Source organism: Carassius carassius, chromosome 46 (genome assembly GCF_963082965.1).
Source record: "Carassius carassius chromosome 46, fCarCar2.1, whole genome shotgun sequence".
Taxonomy (NCBI): Eukaryota; Metazoa; Chordata; class Actinopteri; order Cypriniformes; family Cyprinidae; genus Carassius; species Carassius carassius.
In genome coordinates, this window is record NC_081800.1 from 13,258,029 (window position 1) to 13,274,476 (window position 16,448).

Genomic DNA, 16,448 nt, shown 5'->3' on the forward strand with positions numbered 1-16,448 from the left:
AAGTATTTCAATGAGGCCTCTTATGCTCACCAAGGCTGCAAAAATCTATAAATCAGTAATATTATGAAATAATATTACAATTTAAAATAACTATTTTCTTTTTTCATATGTTTTAAATTATGTATTATATTCCTGTGATGGCAAAGATGAATTTTCAGCAGCCTTTCAGGATTCTTTGATGAATAGTTCTCATCCTAGTTATCTTTTGTAACATTCTAAATGCCTTTAATTTCACTTTTGTCAAATGAACACATCCTTGCTGAATAAAAGTGTTAATTTCTTTACAAAAAAACTTACTGACCCCAAACATTTGAAGAGTAGTGCATGTTTTTGGCCATAGGCTACACAACAGTCGGTCTGCAGCTTATTTAGTACAGTGGTTCTCAAACTGTGGTCTGTTTTGTACAAAAAAAAAGTATAAAAATATATAGCATAAAATTTAATCAAAAAGAATCAATGCATACAAATGAATACACTGTTAACATTAAATAAGTAACATAACTGATGGCTCTGTCAACGGATGTAAGCATTTGTTTCATTTTCTTAGCTAGCAAAGAGTTTGCTAGTTTTGATAAAATAAGAACGAAACAGCAGTTTAGGAAAATATATGAGCAGTGAAAAGGACATGAAATGAGACTTGGTGTATTCGATGGTTTTACAGCCCTCCGACACCTGAAAAAGTTTGAGAACCACTGATTTAGTATGATGACAATGAGACCTAGTGCTTCATTCTGAAAATTGTCATTAACTTCACAAGAATTAAGTAGCAAAGCTGTTAATTCGGAATGAAATAGCAATTTGGGCTGTAATGAAAGAATATATATCACACAGGGTGATTGAGAAGAGAAGTTGAGATCTGATTTCAGGCTTTTGTCATTTATTTACAGTTCCTACTGACAGTTGTTGTAGCCCATGACTTTAAATCGGATATATTCTTTGACTTCTGTAACGTTTTTCTCCAGATCTGCCAGTTCATCCCGCTGCTGCTGCATCTTCTGCTCGTTCTTGTTAAACTTTCTCTCCAGCTCTTCAAAGAAAGGACACAGAAAAACAAGACGATGGGAAAAGAGCCAAACAAAGTCAAATAACTGTTGAATAAAAAAAAAATTCAAATTTGTCATTGAGTTTAAAACAAAATGACAGCATAAAAAACACTCAGCATAACACTTGGGTTATAGCTTCAGTAAATGATCAGTGCATTTAGACACATACTTCTGAGGGTTTCCATGTCCATGGTGGCCTTCTTCAGCAGCTCCTCTGCTTCTTTCTTCATCTCCATGACTCTCTGGTTGATGTTACCTTCTCCTATGCCTCCCACAGAGTCCACCTTCTCTTTCAGCTCTTTATACAGATTCTCAGCATTTGCCAATTCCTTTTAAACACAAACATGCATACACAAATAACATTACATATTCATTTCAGAAGCTCTAAATAAATATAGCTAGACATACACACACCTCTTGAAGTCCAGCAGACTCTTGAGTTGCATTGTCAGAGTGAGCTTTGGCATCTTTTGCCATCTCCCTGTTTTGCTCCGTTTTATTTTTCAATAAATCTACTCCATTTGACAAATTGGCCAATCGCATCATCACATCCATGAGGTTCTTGTCTAAATTTAAGAGTTTGTTGTCCACCTGTTCAGAGAAGAGATAGACAGGAGATTAGATCAAATCATAAACTACGAGTCAATAGTTTTGGTATTTTTTAAAAATTATTATTTCTTTTAGAGAAATGCTTTTTTTTCCTGCATGGACAAATTAAACTAATCAAAAGTGACAGTAAGGACATTTATAATGATACAAAATATTTATATTTCCAATAAATGCTGTTCTTTTGAACATCAAGGAATTCTGGAAAAAAGATTTTCCACAATAAATATTAAGCAGCACAACTGTTTTTAACATTGATAGTAACAATACATTTTTCTTGAGCAGTAAATTAGCGTATTAGAATGATTTCTGAAGGATTATGTATAAAAATAGAAAACTTTAAATCGTAACAACATTATACTGTTTTTAAATGTTTTAATAAATGCTGTTTTGGTGAGCATAAAAGACTTTAAAAACATGAAAAAAATGCTAGTGTAAGTAAGAAAAAAATGTTAGTCAAAAAAAAGAGAGAGCAAGAGAAACATGAAACAATGTAGCAACATATATTAGTTTTACCAAAGTAGTGATGTTTTGGGCATTCTTGAGGTTTTCCAGGGCTGTGCTCATTTCCCTCTCAGCCGTTTTTATGGCACTCTGAGAGGTTTCAAGAGCTTCTTTAGTTTTATTGATGTTATCGCTCACCTCTTCAGCTTTTGCCCTGCACAAACACAAAATCACACACACAAAATGTCATTTACTATATGTGGATTTCTGTGTACCAAAGTAAACAATGTTCTCTCTTGCTTACTTTGCATCTTGAGCTCTCTTAAGCAGATCCCTGACTTTGGCCAGTTGCTCTGTGGTGTGGTTGAACACTCCCTCCACATTGGTGAGGTTGGCGATGTTGGCTTTGATCTGCTCGATGATGTTGTCTATTACGGTCCTGTTGAATGGTAAGGAGATCGCCAAAACCTGCTGGGCCACTTTTTCAATGCTTTCTGGATCTGCTCCCTCCTCTGAATATATCAAGAGTTTTAGTATTAAAAAAAGCTTTTTAAGGTTTTCATATAAGTGATAGTTAGGCATTTATGATAATTAAACATTTTAGAATGACAGTTCGTGCAAAAATTAAAATCTATCATGTACTCATATGTTAACATTAAAATTCAAATTATTATTTTTTTTTATATACATGGTGGAACATAAAAGTTGCACGTTTTAACAAATATTCTAGTGCATCTTGTTACCAATCATGATGCACCAGGTTTGAATGTGTGCAGGTAGAAATAAAATTGTAGAGCTTTGCAGGGGAAGATTTAAGTAACTAAAATTTTTGTCTGTTGGATACATATCACTATTGCCCTACTGTTATACTCTCAGTAAGAGGGTGTTTTTTGTTTGTTTTTTAATATTTTCCAAAGTTTTGAAAGGTAGTATACATTTATTGTATTGTATGGAATTTCGAACAACACAAGGGTGAGAACATTTTTATTTTGCACTGAACTATCCCTTAACGTCCTCACTTTTCACACAACACAAAAATAATACTGAAAAGACAATCACTGACCATTCAAAAAGTCTTTAATCTCCTTAATGAAGTCTCTTAATATTTTGTTGGAGTTCTCAAAGAGTTCTTTCTTGCTCTGGGCTTTATCAAGTGTGTCCTTTGCTTGAGTCTTCACAGTCTGTGTGAGTGTAGCGATGTCTCTGAGCTGAGAGGTAAGTAGAGATTATTAACAAGCATACACACACACTGCACTAGCACAAACAGACAATGTTTACCTTTTTAGCAATGGTTTGTAGCTCCTTGCTGGTAGCAGTCAGGTTCTTATGAACATCATCAGCACTGTCCAGGGCCGTCACTGAGGCACCTACAGTTCCTTTACATCCTTTCCCTCCACACTTCAGGGCACCGTCACTGTCACGGCAGCCAGCTCCTCCACATGGGCTATTTGGACAGCTACTATTTGCACTGGTGTTATCATGGCCACCACATACCTTAAAGCATAAGAAAAACAAGAATCAAGAATGTGTCACTGATAAAGTTAACGTTTTTCTTAGGCTCTCTTCCAGGTCTCAAGCCAAAGTTTTGCTCAAAGTCTCTACCATGTTGCTGAGGTGCTGAAGCTTTTGGTCTATCTCATGAGCTTTTTCCTCCAGTTCAGACAAAGACTTGTTATTGGCAGCGGCTGTACGGAGGAAGAGGTCCTTTCTCTCTTTCAGCAGGGCTTCTGTACGGTTACGTGTGTCCTCGGACTGTTCCACAGGACTCTGGGGTCCGTATACAGAGGCATTACAGCGCTTCTCTGAATTCAGTGAACTCTGGTAGTACTTGCGGATGTTTCCAAATTGCTCTGTAAAATAAAAATGACAAAAGACATTAACATGGGTTCAATGTTTTCAACAAAACTGTTGTGAATATGAATGAAAAGGTGGGTTTCCTACCCATTTTCTTGGAAAAGGCTATGGGATGGGTTTGAATTTTTTTAGTGTCACTTCCATAATGTGTGTGGCATGGGGAAACAGGACGTTTAATAAAAAAAATGTAAGGCTTTACTTTCTTATTGATTGGATGGTGAAAATTTTACAGTGGAACTGAAGTCTGTTAAATAATACCCAATTAGTTATTTGGCTATTAGTTAATATTTTTCAATAGGGAAATAATGGCTATAAAAATAATGACACAGAGGAACAATCTAAATAGAATAACTTTTAGTAAGGTTTTTTTATGTTGAGAATTTATATAATCATTTACATATTAATTGACTTCAAAGATGTCAAGCATTTAAAGTGGCAGACAACCAAACGGCAGCGAGAGTTTTAATAAACAGAATGTTATCATCTGTTGATGCTTTCAATATAGTTATCGTTCCTTCTTGGTGTGAACTGGAAACCTTAAAGGAAAGTCATTTCAGATGAGGAATTTTGATGAAAAATGACAAAGTAATCAACTTATTGAGTAATTGTTTTCTTTGGTTAATTTTGATTGGATGTAATTTTTTTTTTTTTCAACCAACACAAACAAAATTTAAGAAATAATACTTTACCTGCGAATCCAACAGTGAGATAGTTCTCTAGGTCTATATGCAGTCGGTGAAGTGTATTGTTCAAGTCTTTCAGTTCTTTCTCCATTGCAGTTAGGTTTCGTTTCAGAGTATTGTCAAGGTCTGCAGTAACATTCAGCTCCCGACCCATGCTCATCAGACGCCCATCAGTCAAAGCGATCTCCGCTCTGAAAATAGGTGCATTTAAATGGAGAACAATTAAAATTATACTCACGTAACGTGCAACTTAAAATTATACTCGCAAAGTGCCAAATGCCACTAACAATGTATGTTAGGTACATAATAAAACAGCTTTTGCAAAATAATGCTCATCAATAAAGATTGAAAATATAACCCTTTTTAATGCAAGTGAAATGATTTTTAGACCCTCTCTGCTAGCCTTACTAAAGTGAAATGACATTTACAGTGCCGCCCACCGTGTTCAGGCTTTACCTTAAGTCATCAATAGCCTGGGTTATTAAGTTATAGGTTCCCTCTCGGTCTCCATCTCGAATCAGGTTTTGAACCTGTGCCAGCTTCTTCTCTAGTTCACGTATGCGCACATCGCTGAGTCCGGGCACCTCACCCTTTTCCAGAATCATGGCAATGACATCCTTGATGTGGGTCAGATCCCGGATGATCTGGCATAAGGCATCATCCCATAGCTGGAAGCAGGGATGGCAGGGAATGCACTTGGGGAAGTTTCCAGTAAAGCCACGGGCGCACTCATCACAGCGTCGTCCTGAAGCCTCCTTCTTACAAACACATGCACCTGTTATGCGGTCACACTGAGCCACATCGGACCCCAGAGGGTGGCATTTACACTCTGACCAGAGGGAGATAAAGGAATAATGATATATACACAGAGAAGAAACAGAAGTAAGAAGTGTGTGTGTGTGCACTACTCACCTTCACACTGCACTCTGGGATCACCCCAGTGAAACGCCTCACATTCACTGCACTGTCGCCCTCCAAACCCTGTCTGACAATGACACTGACCACTGAACTACAAGCACATAGAGAGGCAGAAGAAGAAAATCATTAAGCCATGAAAACACTGAATTCCAAGACCCTCTTCAGACAAAAACAAAAATAAAATAAAAATAATAATTCAAAATGAGATGAAATTAATTATACATAAAAAATAAAGCATCTTTGAACGTAATGTAAGCCCAAAATGTCTGATACTACTGTTTAAGGTAGTAAATATTTAGTTATCTAAAGAGTATAATTTGTATTTGTAATTTTACATTTAATTTAAAGTTTTATATTTAAATGTCTTAATTTTTTTTGCAAGAAACACTACCATTGAAATGTTTGGTGGCATAATATTTTGAAAGAAGTCTCTTATGCTAACAAAGGATGAATTTATGTGATAAAAAAAAAATAATAATAAAAACAATAATATCGTGATATATTATTACAATTTAAAATAACAATTTTCTTTTTAATTCCTGTGATGGCAAACCTGGATTTTCTGCATCTATTAATATAGTTTTTATTGTGACATGATCCTTCAGAAATCATTATAATATGCTGATTTGGTGCTCAAGAAACATTTCTTATTATTATCTTTAATGAATTTAATACATTTAATAAATGAATTTTCTAAACAACATATCGTTTACATAATTTCAAGTTTAGTAGCACTATATGTTTTTGGATGTTTATGCATTACAAAAGACAGTTGCCATGTATATTTCACCACATTTGGGAGTTTGAAAACCCCTGTAATGTATAGTAACATTTGTTCATGTCACATTATATCTTGACCTTCATCTGTTTATTGTCATTTATTGCTTTATGTTGAGGTTCCAATTTTGAAATAAAGATTTAATGATAAATAAAGTTATCATTTATTTTTAAAGTTAAAAATAAAGATACTGTATGTCACAGAACATACCATGTTGCAGTGGGTACTGAGGGCATTTGGTTGGACACATTCACAGGGCTCACATCCACAGTCCGAACCAAATTTCCAGTGGTTGGGGGTGCATTGGTCACAGTTGTGACCGATAATGTTTGGCTTGCAGGGGCATTGACCGGTCTGTTTATCACAGTGACACACTCCATCAGTACAGTAGTTCTCTAAAGTGCCTGCAGTTACACAAGTACAGCCTGCAGGACGAGACAGAGTGCAGAATTAGATATAAATGCATGAATTCATTCATTTAAAGGGGTTACGTGATGCAATTCCAAGTTCTTTGGAGTGTTACAAGCCGTTCGTGAATAGATAAGATCCCTAAAGTTGCAAAGACAAAATTTTCAAACCCAAAGAGATATTCTTTATAAAAGTTAAGACTTGTCCACATTCTCCAAAAATACCTAATTTAAACACGCCCCCACATGTTTACCGCACTGTGTGGGAAGATTTGCATAACACTGCACAAATGTTCATGCAAAGAAAGAAGGTGTAACTTTGAGTTGTGTTTCGTTGTGAAAGCGAAACTACTTTTTTTGGCCTTCCAAAAGAAGACACAACTAGAAATCAGTGGTAAACATTCAGATGTGTGCAGCGCATTTTATAGAGGACCAGGACTGTTTCCTGTGAGAGTAGCCTACAATGCTAGTGTTCTGACAAATAATGCTGACTCACAGCCTGTTTTCATATTTAAAGTTTTCATATTTAAAGGATTTGCCACTGACTATTCAAACACGAGTTTTGAGAAGCTTAGAGTAGTGCTTGTTGACAACGTTTCTCCAATCACAAATGCAGACATGGTTTTATTTTTATGCGGCGCGATGCAACACAATGTGTAAAAAGACAGTAAAAGTCATTATAATCCGTAATTATGTCCCCACTGGATGCAAAAAAATTGTAATGGGTTTTATTGGTTTTGTCTCGTCGCACCGGGACACGGCATCACAGTATGTTAAGGGGACATGAAACATTTCTGTCACACGCTTGAGGCATTCAGTCAATCACAATGCACTGGATAACTGGCCAATCAGAGCGATGAGCTGTGTAAAAATCTACGTGTTTCAGAAAGGCGGGGCATAGAGGAGAAAACAACAATGTACAGTATGTGGCAAAATAATGTGTTTTTTGATGTGTATAATGTGTTTTTATACCAAATACACAAAACATTTTTATTTTTTAGCAACGTCTTTAAAAAAAATGCTTTGAAGCTTTTCAAGAGTGACTGTACTTACGCCTACAGTCCTGAGCGAGTGCATTTCCATAGTAACCTGGTTTACACTCAGAGCAAGAGTGGCCGTCTGTGTTATACAGGCACTTGAGGCATTGGCCAGTTTGTGGGTCACATGACTCTGGGTCTTGGGGGTCAATGTTCCCGTTGCACTGGCATGGCCGGCATGTCCTACCAGGCTGCTCAGGATCACGATAATAACCGGGGGCACAGAGATCACAGCGAGGACCTTAGAGAGGACACTGTTAGTAAAACTACTTAATGAGAATTAAAAGCTATTTATTAGTGACACTATTTTACCTGCATATCCTTCACCACACTGGCACAGGATCTGATTGGAGGCATAATCAGTGAGACAGGAAGCTCCATTGGAGTGTCCGCCATCAGGGTGTCCTGGACATGGACAGGGGCGACAGTGCTCGCCAGAACCCAATATTGGGTTACCATAGAAACCGTTTACACACCTTGAGAAAGGGAAGAAAAATGTATGCACTTTTTTAGAAGAAAAATATCTTATTAATTTTTTCTAAATAATCTCTAATTACATTAAGACTACTTTTTTTCTCTCACTACTGTACATTTATTACAGGTAACCTATGGATATGTGCATATTATTAGTATCATACCATACATTTATTATTATAATAAACATAATATTTCATGGAGCATTATGTTAAACAAAAATTATACAAATATTTTTGTGTTTAATGTATTTATTTTTGTTAGAAAGTCTCTTACATTTGCTCACTAAGGCTTCAATTATTTAATAAGAAAAATACCATATTTTCCGGACTATAAGTCGCACTTTTTTACATAGTTTGGCTGGTCCTGCGACTTATAGTCAGGTACGACTTATTTATCAAAATTAATTTGACATGAACCGAGAGAAATGAACCAAGAGAAAACATTACCGTCTACAGCCGCGAGAGGGCGCTCTATGTTGCTCCAAAGTGCTCCTGTATCCTACACTGAGCAGCAGGGAGCGCCCTTTCGCTGCTGTAGACGGTAATGTTTTCTCTTGGTTCTTGGTTCTGAATAAATGCGACTTACAGTCCAGTGTGACTTATATATGTTTTTTCCTCTTCATGACTATTTTTGGACTGATGCAACTTATACTTAGGTGCGACTTATAGTCCGAAAAATACGGTACAGTAAAAACAGCAATTTGTGAAATATTATTGTGATTTAAAAAAACTATTTTCTTTTTGAATGTTTTAAAATATAATGTATTCCTGTGATGGCAAAACTGAATTTTCTGCATCCATTACTATAGGATTCTCTGACAAATACAAAGTTCAAAAGAACATTGTTTATTTGAAATAGAAACTGTAAAAATCTCAAATTCTTTCATTTTTGATCAAGTTATTGCATCCTTGCAGAATAAAATCACCATCTCTTACACTACCATTCAAACATTTGGAGTCAGCATCTAATATAGAAATATATATATTTATTAACTAATTAATTAACTTAATTAAATAACTTATTTGCGGTCATATTTGACCTACTGTATAGATTGCTGCTGTCTCAACCTCCTTTGCAAAGCATGCATTACATTGTGACTTCAATTAGTGAACCAAATGTAATTTGTCACTGATTTAGTCTCACTGATGTAGTCAGTGCATTGGCCACATTAAGCAGTCTCTCACCTCTCACACAACTGTCCAGCTGTGTAGTCCCTGCACTCATAGCAGGCACCTGTTTCAGGGTCACAGATCTCTGCATGGCCATTACACTTGCACTGTCTACAGTTTGGAAATCCCCACTGACCCGGCTGGCATTCAGAGCACTGGCGGCCAGTCGCCCCATGCTGGCACGGGCACTGGCCTGTCACAGGGTCACACTGATGCCCTACAGAGCCCTGAGAGTGGCAGTCACATACTGTTGGAGACAGAGAAAAGAGAGTGAGGGACAATGCGAAATTACAACAGTTACAATATAAAAATAACATTGATGGCCCTATCAAAGGTGTCTATCAAATATTTTTTTTTTACATGATCAATGTATTTTCATTTAAATAGCAATTAAAATGCTTATTCTCCTCTGACAATAAAAAGTGTCTCACCAGTGCAGCCATATGGCCCAAATCTGAACGTTCCTGGTGTGCACTGATCACATTTGCGGCCAATAACATTGGGTTTACAGTGACACTGACCTCCGACTTTGTCACACTCTGCACTCAGTGAACCCTGAGGGTCACACTCACATGCTGTAGAAACAAAAAGTTCAAACTATTACCACTTTTCAGGAAGCCATTCGTAAGACTCTAAACAACAGCAGGAGAATTTTCTGAATGAAAAAGTTGTTTTGACTGGACATTGAGGAGGGATCTTTAAAACTCTCACCCAGGGCACCGTTATACATGATCGAGGAGATGCTGCAGATGAGTGTAGTGCACAGCTCAGCCAGCGCAGGCATCGGCACAGTCATGAAGGAATCCAAACACATGTACAACTCCATCTCCTGACGTCTACGTTCATCTGGGGCATTGTCACCCAGGAAACCTGGAAGCTCTTCATACTTGGGCATCAGTACAAGCTGTGGGGAGAGAGAAAGATTAAGCTTTTGTCATTAGATCAACAGCAGTCTCTATACTTTAATATAATTACACCAGCAGGGGGCACTGCTTTATGGAAGCATATGGGTAGCAATATTCAATTTGGGATGTAATATGCAAAATGACAATGCAATATGTAAAATGGCAATGCATTTCTGTATTTACATTTACATTTTCCAATACATTTGTGTAACGTTTGGTACAAAATGAAAATGTAATTAGATAATTTTCATTTGCCATTTCATACACTAGTTTTAATTTGTAAAATGGATACAAATTTTAATGCTTTATAAGTTGCAAAATTAAAATGAAAATGTATTACAGAAATGATTAAATATTTATAAACTTATAAAGCGTTGAAATTAGTATTCATTTTACAAATTAAAACTAGTATATGAAATGGCAAATGAAAATTATGTAATTTAATTTTCATTTTCATTTTCATTTTGCACCAAACGTTGGACAAATGTATTGGAAAATGTAAATGTAAATACAGAAATGCATTGCCATTTTACATATTGCATTGTAATTTTACATATCACATTCCAAATTGAATATTGCTACCCATATGCTTCCATACTGCTTGTATTACAGTAACCATGGTTAGAAAATTGAACCACATGCGTTCCTTATTTCAAGCATTTAACCACTCCTTACTGAGTCTATCAGGGTGAAGGCGGTGAGATGCCGGTGAGACACGGCATGACGCTGGAAACGGATGGAAACCACATACTGGTTGTTAGGCTCAAAGCAAAAAGGCCTTGGCATGTCAACATACCTGTCAAGAGTTGCAAACCATTACTAAAAATATTCATGTACAGTACAGTAATCCATATTTCTTTCCTTTTACTCTACAAATAATTTAAAAAGTATTTTTTAAACATATGCAATGAGGTCCAAAAAATCTGAATGGGGTCCAATGAAAATTTTAAATTTAATTTCTAATTTAAATTTGTAAAGAAAGTTTGAGTTTTTTTTTTTAAATAAAAGTGAAAAATAAAGAAATGTTATGACATAAAATAACAATGTGACTTATATCATTAGACCATAATTGTCACACACCTGGACTCATTTTGTGTGTTTTTTGCCCCTGTTACCCAGTTTCTGTCTTCCGTGTTCGGTTTTGATTAGTTCCCAGGTGTGTCTATTCTATTTCCCCATGTGTTCCATGTCCCGGTTAATTTAGTCATGCCATCCACCTGTGTTTTCCCAATTATCGTTTGTATAAAAGCCTTGTCCTTTCAGTTCTGTTTTGTCGGGTCTACTCGTTACTAGTTACTTGTCCACTTGTCCACTTGTCCACTTGTTACCTGTTACTTGCCACTTGCCACTTGCCACTTGCCACCTGTTATTTACTACTTACCTTGCCTATGTATGATTTAATAAATCCTTGTTTCGTTTATCCCTCGGCTTCGTGTTCCTTCCAGCAGCGTAAGCCGTGACAGAAGACCCGACACTAAAAAATATAAAAAAAACTGCGTGTTTTCCCTCCGTTTTGTTTTCCGTTTTTTCACAGTCTTTTTCTTTCCGTAGTGTGTCATGGATCCCCTCTATCGCCCCGAATACCTCCTCCTCCTGCTGGAGCAGGAGGGACTGTCTCTCGAGGACCATACCAGACGGTTTCTCTTCCTAGCTAATGCCACCAGCTACCCGGACCACGCGCTCTGCACCTTTTATCACGCCAGCCTGAACTCCAGGTGCAGAGCGTTGTCGCCCGAAGATGGTCCTCGGGAGGATTTCGCCGCATTCATAGAGTGGAATCTGGTGAGAAATGGGTCACCTCTCACGGTCGGCCCAATAGAGGATCTCGCCAGGTCCACTCTGGACCCAGAGCCCAGCCTACCATCTCCCCACGGTACGAGGCATAAGCCCGAGCCCACCGATGACGGAGAGCCAGAGAGCAACCCGTCAGACCAGGTGCGAGAGCCGGCGACACTGCCCACCACGAGGGAGCAAAATGTGGAGCGCCAAATGGGTCAAAATGAGGGGGTTTCCAATTCACCTATGCCAGATCCTATGTTAAGCCCAGGAAGGGCTCCTGATTCCCCGTTAAGCCCAGGACGGGTTCCTGTTCCCCCGTTAAGCCCAGGAAGGGCTCCTGATCTTCCGTTAAGCCCAGGACGGGCTCCTGATCCTCCTGTAAGCCCAGGACGGGCTCCTGATCCTCCTGTAAGCCCAGGACGGGCTCCTGATCCTCCTGTAAGCCCAGGACGGGCTCCTGATCCTCCTGTAAGCCCAGGACGGGCTCCTGTTCCCCCGTTAAGCCCAGGACGGGCTCCTGTTCCCCAGTTAAGCCCAGGACGGGCTCCTGTTCCCCCGTTAAGCCCAGGACGGGCTCCTGTTCCCCCGTTAAGCCCAGGACGGGCTCCTGATCCTCCGTTAAGCCCAGGAAGGGCTCCTGATCCTCCGTTAAGCCCAGGACGGGTTCCTGATCCTCCGTTAAGCCCAGGACGGGCTCCTGATCCCCCGTTAAGCCGAGGACGGGCTCCGGAACCCCCGTTAAGCCCAGGACGGGCTCCTGATCCTCCGTTAAGCCCAGGAAGGGCTCCTGATCCTCCGTTAAGCCCAGGATGGGCTCCTGATCCTCCGTTAAGCCCAGGAAGGGCTCCAGCCCCAGAGCTTACTCCAATGCCTGCTCCTCCAAAATTCCCAGCCTCCCACCCACTCCTGCCTCCTCCTCCGCTGTCGTCTGGCTGCCCCTCTGCTCGCCCTCAGCCTACCATCATTGTGGTGCGAGCTCAGCGGGACCGCCATCCTCCAGCGACGCCTTGGTCGGCGTCTCCCTCACCTCCGCCTCCAGCCTCTGAGGCCTGGACTCCGCCTCGGCCCGTTGACCCGTCGGCTGCACCATAGCTCCTAGCTCCTTCCTCTCCGCCGTGGCCCGGCAGTCCGCAGGCTCTGCCTGGCTCCCTCGTCCCTCCGGCTCCGCCTTGGTCTGGCGTCGTCCATCCTATGCTTCGGGACTCCACTCCTCCGGCTTCGCCTCATCCCTCCGTCCCTCCGGCTCCGTCAGGCTCCTTCATCCCCTCGGCTACACCTCAGTCCTCGGTTACTCTGGCCTCACCGCGGCCTTCCGGATCCACATCGCCGCGTCAGTCACCAGAGCCATCAGTTCCGCCTAGGACCTCCGGCTCCTCCCCGTCACCCTGGCTCTTCGGCTCTCCGCCTCGGGCTCCTCCTCCACTTGCTCCGTTGCCGTGGGTCGAGTCCCTGGAGTCGGTGACCATTCCTCCTCCATGGCTCCTTCCATCGTCGGCCCCACCTTGGGCCGTTATGGCTGTGGCCTGGGTCCTGCTGGGTACCTCCTGCTTCAGATCCTTCCTGTCTCCTCCCTCCGTCATCTCCTCCCTGGCTCCTTCCTCTGTAGTCCCTGTCTGTTGGCCCCCTCCTGGGAGGCTGTCCTCCACCGGAACCTCCTCCCAAGTTCCCACCCACGGCTCCCTTTGTTGTTTCTACGGTGCGAGGACGCACCTACCGGGAGGGGGGAGTACTGTCACACACCTGGACTCATTTTGTGTGTTTTTTGCCCCTGTGACCCAGTTTCTGTCTTCCGTGTTCGGTTTTGATTAGTTCCCAGGTGTGTCTATTCTATTTCCCCATGTGTTCCATGTCCCGGTTAATTTAGTCATGCCATCCACCTGTGTTTTCCCAATTATCGTTTGTATAAAAGCCTTGTCCTTTCAGTTCTGTTTTGTCTGGTCTACTAGTTACTTGTCCACTTGTTACTTGTTACTTGTCTACTTGTCCACTTGTTACCTGTTACTTGCCACTTGCCACCTGTTATTTACTACTTACCTTGCCTGTGTATGATTTAATAAATCCTTGTTTCGTTTATCCCTCGGCTTCGTGTTCCTTCCAGCAGCGTAAGCCGTGACAATAATCATAGCATTATTATTATGATATTAGCATTCCAGCTCAATTTGTATAGGATTGCGCTATCAATGCATAAATTTAATTTTTTAAATTTAATAATAGTTTTCCTATTTATACACTAACATTCAAAGTTTTTAAAAAATATTTAGTCCAAGAATGCATTTATTTGATCAAAAATATTAAAAAATAGTAATATTATGAAATGATATACAAATTTTAAAATTTAGTTTTCTATTTTTATATGTAGTAAAATGTTATTTATTCCTTAAATTTTTTTTAAATCAAAATATCTCACAGAATTATGTCTTTTACTGTCACTTTTCAATTTAATCTTTTTTTTTTAGTATATCATAGAAATATGCAAGTGTTATTTTAGATATACTATTTTTATTCACAAACTACCAGTACATTTCATCATCTTTAATCAGGAGAAGCACATACAGCTGCTTCCTTACCCTATGTTAAAGCATTCATTGACTCAAATCCCTTTCCAGCACCAGACAGCCACCCTTATTTAGTTACCTTCAGTTAGACAGCAGCTCCACCAGCCTGATAATTTCTGTGAAGTCTCATCTCCTGTCTGGGTTTCATTTCCCCATCGAAAGACCAGTAATATATCCAGCCTTAACTTCCTGAACTCGCCTGACTCCCTTTCCTCTTATCATTTTCTCTTATTTCTCCCACTTTCTCACTCAGCAAGAATCTTATTTTTTTATTCTCTCAGTGTTTGCTCAAAAGGATATGCAGCTTTTGACAGAGTCTAATTTACTCCTGCATTCCCTGAGCCTTGGGATAAAGCAAGAAATCAGATTAGATTCAGATTACAATGGAACCCAGAAACTCACCCTTGCAGGAAAAAGATCAAAACAACTGCTGTGGAACTCTTTAAAGGAAGCTTTAAAATAGTACTTTGAACATAATATGCAACAGTACAAAAGTCTACTTGACACTAAATATAAATGGTGCTTACAAAGAAATATGAATGCATACTTTCATCCAAGAACAAAGCATTCATGATGTGTCAGGTAAACACGGACACACATAGACATAAACACAATGATATTACCTCCTGTGGTGGGGCATTGTGACTGTGTACATCTGCTCTGTGGGCAGCATGTTTCCACAGCGGAGACTTGTGGGTAAATCCAGGGATTTGACGCTCACTAGAGCCTCCCAGTCCTCTGTGGACTGCATACAATCAAAAAGTATAGACAAGATGATTAATAATAACATACATTTTAAAAAAAGGTTGATATTTATGGATATTTGATAAAGTAAAAATAAATAAAATAAATAAAAAAAACTTGTTTGTCTTGTTTTCCAGTAAAACTATCTCAGTGTTCTTTAATCAAGACATTATCTAGAGAACCAAAATGAAAACATTCTGGAAAAAGTATCAAAATTAAATTTTATGATAAAGTTTATGCTTAAAACTAAAATGAGGTAACCTCACTGGAATTTGTTTTCTTTATTTTTAAAGATTAACATTTTTATGCATTTATCAGAAAAAACTAAACTTTACATCACGCAATTTTTCTTCTTAAATAAATATGTATTCCAAAAAAGTTGGGACACTGTACAAATTGTGAGTAAAAAAGGAATGGAATAATTTACAAATCTCATAAACTTATATTTTATTCACAATAGAATATAGATAACATATCAAATGTTGAAAGGGAGACATTTTGAAATGTCATGCCAAATATTGGCTCATTTTGGATTTCATGAGAGCTACACATTCCAAAAAGTTGGGGCAGGTAGCAATAAGAGGCCTGAAAAGTTAAATGAGCATATAAGAAACAGCTGGAGGACCAATTTGCAACTTATCAGGTAAATTGGCAACATGATTGGGTAAAAAAAGAGCCTCTCAGAGTGGCAGTGTCTCTCAGAAGTCAAGATGGGCAGAGGATCACCAATTCCCCCAGTGCTGCAGCAAAAAATATTGGAGCAAAATCAGAAAGAAGTTTCTCAGAGAAAAATTGCAAAAAGTTTGAAGTTTTCATCATCTACAGTGCATAAAATCATCCAAAGATTCAGAGAATCTGAACAATCTCTGTGTGTAAGGGTCAAGGCTGGAAAACCATACTGGATGCCAGTGATCTTCGGCCCTTAGACGGCACTGCATCACATACAGGAATGCTACTGTAATGGAAATCACAACATGGGCTCAGGAATACTTCCAGAAAACATTGTCGGTGCACACAATCCACCGTGCCATTCGCCGTTGCCGGCTTAA

The 16,448-nt window shown here is 39.2% G+C and overlaps 1 protein-coding gene across 2 annotated transcripts in view; it reads right to left on the minus strand.

Annotated features, from left to right (window-relative positions):
* Positions 1 to 16,448, minus strand: part of LOC132129186 (laminin subunit beta-1-like) — a 59,836-nt gene continuing 43,388 nt past the window's right edge. For both annotated transcript variants that reach the window (XM_059540683.1, XM_059540682.1), the window contains exons 17-35: positions 15,279 to 15,400; positions 10,997 to 11,117; positions 10,128 to 10,320; positions 9,848 to 9,991; positions 9,432 to 9,663; positions 8,083 to 8,246; positions 7,787 to 8,011; positions 6,537 to 6,751; positions 5,543 to 5,639; positions 5,087 to 5,459; positions 4,637 to 4,821; positions 3,696 to 3,943; positions 3,372 to 3,587; positions 3,157 to 3,301; positions 2,398 to 2,605; positions 2,166 to 2,307; positions 1,458 to 1,634; positions 1,213 to 1,372; positions 1 to 1,027 (exon numbers count right to left, since the gene is read on the minus strand). In XM_059540683.1, the coding sequence (XP_059396666.1) occupies positions 891 to 1,027; positions 1,213 to 1,372; positions 1,458 to 1,634; positions 2,166 to 2,307; positions 2,398 to 2,605; positions 3,157 to 3,301; positions 3,372 to 3,587; positions 3,696 to 3,943; positions 4,637 to 4,821; positions 5,087 to 5,459; positions 5,543 to 5,639; positions 6,537 to 6,751; positions 7,787 to 8,011; positions 8,083 to 8,246; positions 9,432 to 9,663; positions 9,848 to 9,991; positions 10,128 to 10,320; positions 10,997 to 11,117; positions 15,279 to 15,400 (3,504 nt within the window). In that variant the 3' untranslated portion in view covers positions 1 to 890. The remainder of the gene's footprint in view (positions 1,028 to 1,212; positions 1,373 to 1,457; positions 1,635 to 2,165; positions 2,308 to 2,397; positions 2,606 to 3,156; positions 3,302 to 3,371; positions 3,588 to 3,695; positions 3,944 to 4,636; positions 4,822 to 5,086; positions 5,460 to 5,542; positions 5,640 to 6,536; positions 6,752 to 7,786; positions 8,012 to 8,082; positions 8,247 to 9,431; positions 9,664 to 9,847; positions 9,992 to 10,127; positions 10,321 to 10,996; positions 11,118 to 15,278; positions 15,401 to 16,448) is intronic.